The sequence below is a fragment of the Mytilus galloprovincialis genome, chromosome 10 (genome assembly GCF_965363235.1).
Source record: "Mytilus galloprovincialis chromosome 10, xbMytGall1.hap1.1, whole genome shotgun sequence".
Lineage (NCBI taxonomy): Eukaryota > Metazoa > Mollusca > Bivalvia > Mytilida > Mytilidae > Mytilus > Mytilus galloprovincialis.
In genome coordinates, this window is record NC_134847.1 from 73498435 (window position 1) to 73507491 (window position 9057).

The 9057-nt window shown below is 35.2% G+C and overlaps 1 protein-coding gene across 1 annotated transcript; it reads right to left on the reverse strand.

Moving 5' to 3' along the window:
- Positions 1–1755: 1755 nt before the first annotated feature.
- On the reverse strand, positions 1756–6301 carry LOC143048347 (myophilin-like). Its single transcript, XM_076221991.1, has 4 exons — positions 6140–6301; positions 3864–4000; positions 2716–2932; positions 1756–2288 (listed from the first exon to the last, which is right to left on the reverse strand). Exons 1-4 carry the CDS (start codon positions 6188–6190, stop codon positions 2112–2114), a joined length of 582 nt encoding a protein of 193 aa, XP_076078106.1. The 5' UTR covers positions 6191–6301; the 3' UTR covers positions 1756–2111.
- Between the last annotated feature and the right edge of the window lie 2756 nt (positions 6302–9057).

Genomic DNA, 9057 nt, shown 5'->3' on the forward strand with positions numbered 1-9057 from the left:
GTGTGCTTTTGATGCTTGGTTCGTATGTAATTTTTCCAGTGTATGACGCCGGCTGGTTTTTAGTAGCAGCATCATAAATTATACTAGTATCTAGGTCATTGGACCGTTAAGCTTTATCATTTATAAGAAATTACTTTACACATGTTACAGTTAGAATATACTTTCATAACTTTCAAATAAATAACTAGAAATTTCGACATTGAAGATCATTGAACGCAATAAATATACTAGTAATAGAAGGAAAGACAACGAGTCACGGAGTGATTGCATTTTCCATTCAGTTAGAAAAAGGTCATTGGCTTGAAAAAGGATTTATAGACCCACTTCACAATTCTAAATAATGATTTAAAAATTTACTGACTAAAGTAAAACATCTTAAAATACTTTCTTCATGACGCAGATACTTAACCCGGACAATGATATATTTTCTTTTAACAACCTTCCACGATAGTAAAGTAAACAAACTTGTGTTTCACATGTCACATCAGTGGGTGGAGTTATATCCTTAATCATTCAAGGCCGAATAATTAGATTGTGCAACCTTTGCAAGTCCATGAAACTCGTTGCTTGGGTAAATACGCCCAAAAGTCTAATATACAATAAAGACCATGCAGACTAGGACTGGGACACAATAAGCCAGCGAGCAACAGTCGTTAACATAGATTTTTATTTCGCTCTTTTATTTAAACATTTTAAATTTCATAATTGTACTTGGTCATTATAACTTTCTAACTTAAATTTCATTACATCCACGTCATTTTGCCGCGGGACTTTGTTGGATAGCTGTCTCAATGGCAATCATACAGATGAGAATCTCCTCATTTTTATAATGTATCACATCATGCGGAAATTCCGTCCTTTCAGACTTCAACTTGGCAACTATTCTGTTCAAGTTAAACCTTCTTTGTATTAAATAGATATAAGAAGATGTGGTATGAGTGCCGGCAATGAGACAACTCTCCATCAAAGTCCGCACAATTTGTAAAAGTAAACCATTATAGGTCAAAGTCTTCAACACGGAGCCTTTGCTCATACCGAATAGCAAGCTATAAAGCTTTATAGCTATTCACATTATAAGTGGCGGTTGTATCTCCAATATATTATGAATTTTAAATATTCTCTGTTTTTCCTCTATCATAACACTTTTCCCATTGTAAAGAGGATGTATTTCCTCATTGGGTTATCCAGACTGTCACAAAACAACAATATACCCATTCTTTTTATAGGTTCTTTCATTTTTTAAATATTTAAAGTATTTCCTCTTCTTTGTTTCAATTTCAATTCTTCCCTTTCGTGCATTCGTGACTCGATTCGTAAATATGCATTACATATCAGTACTTTGTTCCTCATGTTTGATTAAACTCCTCATTACTAATCCTTATACTCAGGTTAATCCTAGTTCAACGATAATCATCGTGAATTAATGCTTGATCAGCAGTTTTAAGATACCTGCATGGCTTACCTTGATATCATGGAAATTATTAAAAATCATTGAAATTATTGCGCTGAAGTATGAAATTAATCTCTGCTTGCTTTGATGAAATAAGTTGGTAGAACTTCTTCCCAATTGATTTTCCTTTTATTTTTCTACATGTTGAATTATTTGCAGTTTCCTTATAAATAAGTGATGGTGGTATTTTAATAATACCTTATCAAGCATACGTTTAAACCCTATGGTATATATAAACGAACGCCTATAGCAGGTGTATGTTAGAAATACATACATGCACTATAAATACAATAAAGCCTTGAAAAGACATTGTTTTATAACTTTAATATTCATAATAATAGTAACAAAAATGGTGTAAAATTATAGTTAACTTACTGAAAGTGTACTGTATTGGAATCATATTCACGTATGCCCTTATCATTTGCATATGACCTAACATTAACATATAATTTGACAAATACATTTTCAAAACAATAACAAATCCTTGGAGATCTGACGGATGACAACATCTTGGTCCCACATACTAACAATGTAACATGAAATTGCACCCTTTTGGTTCATTGCATCAAAACACCTTTAGAAAGTAGATGGCAAGATCTAATAAATGCAAATGAGGATAAAAATGAACAAAAGAGATAATTATAATTCTGAGATTGATTTCCTAATCCATAATATGTCGTGTGTTTCCCATATTCATGCCAGCTTGTGAAGCACCTTTATTGGTACCCATTTGTAGTCCTATAACACTTTGTCCTTGTCTTAATTGTTCTTCAGTAAATTGTCTTTCGTTCTTTGCAGATTCCTTTGGTCCAATACCACCCTGTCCTTTTGATTTAGCCTAAAATGATAAAGAAATAAAAAAAAAATAAGGACAGCAGAAGTGTTTCCAGAAAACAAGTGTCTTATTCCTCAGTTAACATGGTCTAACAATTTAGCAAGTTTAAAAAGATGTAGCTAGATTAACGCGATTGAGGATAACACACATGGAACATCAAAGACAGTCAATTTGGTATAATGGTTCTTTTTATCTAACAATAGAGAGAACTAGGGAACTTCTGACCAACTTTATCTGTGGATGTATCTACATCTATGGCATAACATTCTAATTATATAGAACTCTTACTATTGTTTCTCAAATGTGATAGTTTACCTTTGCTTTGCATTTGCATGTTTATATAATTTTTCCAGCTATTTATCAATTTAAGGGTGTTACTGTAACACCGTTTTCAGTAAAAAAAAAAACCTATTATAGTTATAACACTGACCTTTCTTCCTACTGCAGAACAACACGTTAATACAGCTGTCAAATTCCCTGCCTCCCATAAATCAACAGTTTGGAAAAGTTCTGTTTTAGGTACACCGTATGATTCCATGGCCATGACTGCCTGATTTATAACTTCCATACATTTGAATGCTAGAGTTGGAACTTTGCCATTAATTATTTTCTGTAGTTGTGGACTTGGAGCTAAGGTATTCATTAACCTGGAAAAAAGTTAAGGCATGCATTATACAAGTTAAGCATAATAAAACATCAAAAGTACAGTCACTGTAAACCAACGTAAATTGAAAAGCCGACATTCCGTGAACAAAAAGTATAGTCACCGTAATTACCGAAAATTATCCTGACGTCCAAGGGCTGTTTTTTCCAGACAAGCTGGGGCCGTGGGTCAGAGTAATCTCGGACTAAGTCACCGTGAACCAATAAAACGCCGACTCTTATATAAATTACAGTCACTGTGAACCAATGAAACGTTGATATATTATCTTTTACAAAGTAAAGTCACTGTGCACCAGTTTGTGAATAAAACCACAGGCACTTGTCTGTGAGACAAGTGCCTGTGAATAAAACGCCAATATTTCTTATACAAAGTCAGATACATGTGTGCATGACTAAGTACAATCACTGAATCAGTCAAACGCCCATTATTGTCTCAAACAACAGTAAAGTTAAGAATGAACGTCGATTTTCGTATGCAACACAACCAAATACACAATTTTTCTTCTGCATACTACAATATCATCACCATGAATAAGATTCGCCGATTTTTCCAATCATACTCATACTCCCGGCGAGTGAAAGCATAGAACTTTGCTCAGTGCTCGGAGCACAAAAATCATGCTCGAAACATGAAATCCAGCAATTTCATTGGTTGATTTTTCGGAGTCTGAGTACAAAAATCATGCTCGAAAGTTTTATGACCGTGAGGCCAGACTTGGTACCTTGACGTAACGATACAAACACATATACAACCTAGATGTTGATTATGTCGGCTTAAGTTAGCCCCCCCCCCCCCCCCCCCGTCCCCAAACCACCCATAAATACCAAATAGTAGCCTCCTAAATCGTACCGGTTTGTGTGTTCTGTCATATTAAGACTGTTGGATGAAAGAAGACAAAATAACAGATTACATACTTGCATAATAACATGCCATTTTTCAAAACTGCTCCAAAGTTATCCATGTCTCCAGACGTATTGATAGATTCTCCAGTAGTTGTCTGGATCCATTGTAAAATCTCTGTAGCTAGGTTTTTGTCGAATTTATCAAGGTTCTGAAAAGGCAAATATAAAAATATATAAGAGTTGCTGTCAGTTGAACAAGGGCTATGATCTATCACATGTACGACTGAAAGTAAGAATATATTTATCATATGAATAATGCAAGGTATTGCCATAAGTATAAATTTGACACTTAATAGTATTTGAATAACATGTACTCTTAAGGTTATAGTTACGAGAGAGATCAATGCTTAAACAATAATTTCGTAAAATGTCTTTTCAATGCCTGCATGGCTGTGTTTGGTTTAAACTGAGTCTACTATAATGTTATATAGAAGTCTCAGGTTTAATTTTAATAGTTAACAGTTATCTTTTCATAAAGTAATTTTTTTCTTTTTGTCATAAATTCACATAGCTACATGAAGACCGGACTTCCAATTTGTAGTTTTGGGGATGTAACTACCATCTATGTCATTTATATGATTAACTGTAATGAAATATGTAAAAGACCATAAAGCATAAGCTCGCCTTTCAATTCTAAATCCAACTATGAATGTTGATGAAATATATTGAATAATAAATATTATTAGGACTTCAGTCGAGTGGTTTTCGATAATAAAAAATGAAAAGTGAATAATTTCTTGTCGTCTAACCAGGCAACATTTCCATACCTCCGGATGTTGATTTAACTATGTGCTCTTGAAATGTTTAATGGGCGTGTCTTAGGTGATTCAATTTCATCTTGGTATGCCGGATACATTTTAATTCAGACAGATTTAATCTTAAAATTATATGGTCGTGAACATATAATATTCACTTTACTATACGTTCTCAAATGAGAAGTGTTGGGATTATTACTTACATTAATCGAGTCTTCGCGGCACGATAAAAACGAGGCAGATGTACAATTAGATATAGACCCATAGTCATGTGTACCTATTGAATCTTATTTTCTAATTAGAAAATTGATTATTTATTACACCTCTTGGTGTCTTCTTGCTTTTTAATGAGAAAGTGCATATTCTGGCATTCCTGGGGAAATTGAAACGTATCAGTATACGTATAGAAATTACAAATCAATATCAAATCCATCACATTAGATTCAGATCATTTCATTTCATAAGTTACCTGTAGAAATATATTACAGGTAACATTTGTTTATTCAATGTCTGGTCTTCCGACAGAATGATAAATGACAACTTTTAACATATTTGTTCATCACTATGAAATATAATATATGAGTTTGTATTTGTGTATGTGTCTACTGAAACTAGCCTACATACATCGTCAATTTTAATTCACTGTAAATATTTCAAGTAACTTCAGCGACTGATAAGATTAGAGGAGGTCTCAGGGGTGACTTGAGGGAAAATAAGATTTATAAGTCTTAAATAAGTCTGGGAACCATCATGAACATTGGCGGATCCAGGGGGTCCTGGTTTGGAACCCCCCCCCCTTTTATCTGGACCCCCCTTTATTTTGGCCGATCAATGCATTTGAATGGGGACATATAGTTGGATCCCCCCCGTTGTCCTGGGTTGGGAACCCCCCTTTTTAAAATGCCTGGATCCGCCCCTGATGTATTTGTCGATTATACCATAGGCGGATTTAGGGGGGGGGGGGTTCAGGGGGCCCGGGCCCCCACTTTTTGGGAAAAAATTTGGTTGCTTATATAGGGAATCACTGAAGCATGACTGGAGCGGGCCCCCTCTTAGGTCAGTCAGTGGGCCCCCACTTATGAAAATTTCTGGATCCGCCACTGTATACGACTCGTATACGCGTAACAGATTGAAAACGGTCTCTTCTGTTGGAAAGAGCAGTATTTCTGCATGACATCACTTTTAGTCTCCATTTTAACATTTTCATGTTGATATATTCAATTTTTCATTTATTTTAATGCACAAAAGCAAACTAACAAATAGCTAAATAAGTTAAATGAAAATATATAGGACAACACACAGCAATTTAAAAAAAAAAAACATGTTATACTGCGACAAAGTGCAGTACATTACATTTTGGGTTTGGTCGGAGACCCCAAACTGCTTCTAAATACATAACCTGATAACGCACAGGAAACATTTATTGTATTTCCTGACTGATATGAGAGTGTTCACCGTTTAGTCATCTTTACCGCATGTGCTTGTCTGATATGGTTTTATTTGACATGTTTATCATAACAAATGACACCTTACCTTCTGTTGGGCTTCAGCAGCAAATCCTGACTTTGTAGCTCTGTGAGACATTTTCAGGTTTCTATTAAAATTAAAAATCAAAGTAAGTAACAATTTTACACCACTGGCGATATATACCGGCGACACGAGTGATTCACAACTTCAATCAATAACAAGTCACATGATACAAGAATCTGAATTTCATTAGATAAAGTTGGAAAGGGCGTATACCTGAATACACTGTTTACTACAATTTGTACTATTAAGCCCATTGACTTACGTAATTTTGCACCCATAAATGTATTTTGTACCGCACCATATTTGGCATTAAGGTGGATTTAAATGACACCTTTTGTTTGATAATTTTTATAATTTATAATGATCAAATCGAATACTAGTACTCTATCGTACTTGTAAATACGTCAGGAATAGTTAACATTCCTATTCTGTTATTTTAGTGAAATTATTTGTTAGAGATAACTTTACAGTATTGAATTAATTGGTTGTGGTTTTCATTAAGTACACGAAAAATGACCGTCAGTGTTAAGGAGTGTTTACCATATGGGTGGATTCATGTAATATCTGATTTTTTTTTAATTCATCATAGATCTTCTTAGAAGTGTACATTACTATCAGTACAGCCTAGTGTTCAAGGAAAGGATAGGAAACTTCTTTATAACAATAGAACAGACAATAAATGTCCATAATACACGGATGCCCCACTCGCACTATCATTTTCTATGTTCAATGGACCGTGAAATGTGATAAAAACTTTAATTTGGCCACAAAATTTAGAAATATCATGTCATTGGGAACATATGTACTAAGTTTCATGTTGATTGGACTTCAACTTCATCAAAAACTACCTTAACAAAAAACTTCAACCCACTGAAGTGGGACAGACGGACGAACGAACGAACGAACGAACGAACGGACTCACAGACCACTGGGTACACCATATTGTATGCTGTCTTTTTTTTTTAAATCTGTACAACATTATTTACTTACTACGGCGTATTAGAAATTTGGTTTTGAACTAGCTTTTATTAACCACAAGAAATCCAAGAGTGGTACTTTGTGATCGGTGTCTCTCTCTTAGTTGTTTTGTTCTCACTATACCGACCAGTTAGTTGTTTTGTGCTTACTATACCGACCAGTGGCGGCAGGGAACCAGCCACCCGTTTGTGATCAAAATTTGGTTGATTATTTAGGGAATCACTGAAGCATGACTATAGTAAGCCCGCAGTCTCAGGAAGCCAGACCCCTTGAACATTTCTGAACCACCACTGCCGATTTAATGAATCCAGCCCTTTCCAAATGTCTGTAGCAGCTATCATTTTAAACCTTTCTATCCATATTCTTCAGACTTGTTTCAGCGGTTGGCGGCCAATATGTTGGTTTCTGGAATATGCAGGCTATTTTCTATATGTTTAACTTTTACAATGTCTAGTTTATAGAATGGGAAATGTGGAGGATTTAATGGATATCCCCATCACATTGTGTGTCAATACCCAGTCTGATTATCTGGTCCATGTGTTGTTCGTTGTTGTATGTATTTGTATGTCGATTTTATCAGAGGAGCCGGTTGTACTGTGTTTTTCGTTGTTGTGTGTATTTGTATGTCTATTTTATCAGAGGAGCCGGTTGTACTGTGTTGTTCGTTGTTGTATGTATTTATAAAAAAGAAGATGTGGTATGATTGCCAACGATACAACTATCCACAAAAGATCAAAATGAAACAGACATTAACAACTATAGGTCACCGTACGGCCTTCAACAATGAGCAAAGCCCATACCGCATAGTCAGCTATAAAAGGCCCCGATAAGACAATGTAAAACAATTCAAACGAGAAAACTAACGGCCTTATTTATGTAAAAGAAATGAACGAAAAAACAAATATGTAACACATAAACAAACGACAACCACTGAATTACAGGCTCCTGACTTGGGACAGGCACATACATAAATAATGTTGCGGGGTTAAACATGTTAGCGGGATCCCAACCCTCCCCCTAACCATGGACAGTGGTATAACAGTACAACATAAGAACGTTTGTAGGTCTAATTTATCAGAGGAGCCGGTTGTACTGTGTTGTTCGTTGTTGTATGTATTTGTATGTCTATTGTATCAGAGGAGCCGGTTGTACTGTGTTGTTCGTCGTTATATGTAATTGTATGTCTATTTTATCAGAGGAGCCGGTTGTACTGTGTTGTTCGTTGTTGTGTGTATTTGTATGTCTATTGTATCAGAGGAGCCGGTTGTACTGTGTTGTTCGTTGTTGTATGTATTTGTATGTCTATTGTATCAGAGGAGCCGGTTGTACTGTGTTGTTCGTTGTTGTATGTATTTGTTTGTCTAATTTATCAGAGGAGCCGGTTGTACTGTGTTGTTCGTTGTTGTATGTATTTGTATGTCTATTGTATCAGAGGAGCCGGTTGTACTGTGTTGTTCGTTGTTATATGTATTTGTATGTCTATTGTATCAGAGGACGGCCGGTTGCACTGTGTTAAATTGTTCGTTGTTTTATGTATTTGTATGTCTATTGTATCAGAGGAGCCGGTTGTACTGTGTTGTTCGTTGTTTTATGTATTTGTATGTCTATTTTATCAGAGGACGGCCGGTTGTACTGTGTTAAATTGTTCGTTGTTGTATGTATTTGTTTGTCTATTTTATCAGAGGAGCCGGTTGTACTGTGTTGTTCGTTGTTGTGTGTATTTGTTTGTCTATTTTATCAGAGGAGCCGGTTGTAATGTGTTGTTCGTTGTTGTATAATATGTATCTGTATATATGTCTATTTTAATTAAATGTGCGATACATCTGTATTTCATACAACAATTAGAGTATTAATTAAGGAGATGTGGTAAGATTGCAAATAATACAAGTTCAGCTAAAGTTACTTTAAGCAACTAAGGTCAGTGAACGGCCTTCGTGCAACAA

Bases quoted from the DNA above. Each gene is read 5' to 3' on its own strand.
- LOC143048347 (XM_076221991.1), bottom strand. From the start codon at position 6,190: ATGTCTCACAGAGCTACAAAGTCAGGATTTGCTGCTGAAGCCCAACAG. The intron at 4,001-6,139 runs GTAAGGTGTCAT...TTGCCTTTTCAG, and splicing joins CTGCTGAAGCCCAACAGAAG to AACCTTGATAAATTCGACAA. The intron at 2,933-3,863 runs GTATGTAATCTG...ACTTTTTTCCAG, and splicing joins AATGGCATGTTATTATGCAA to GTTAATGAATACCTTAGCTC.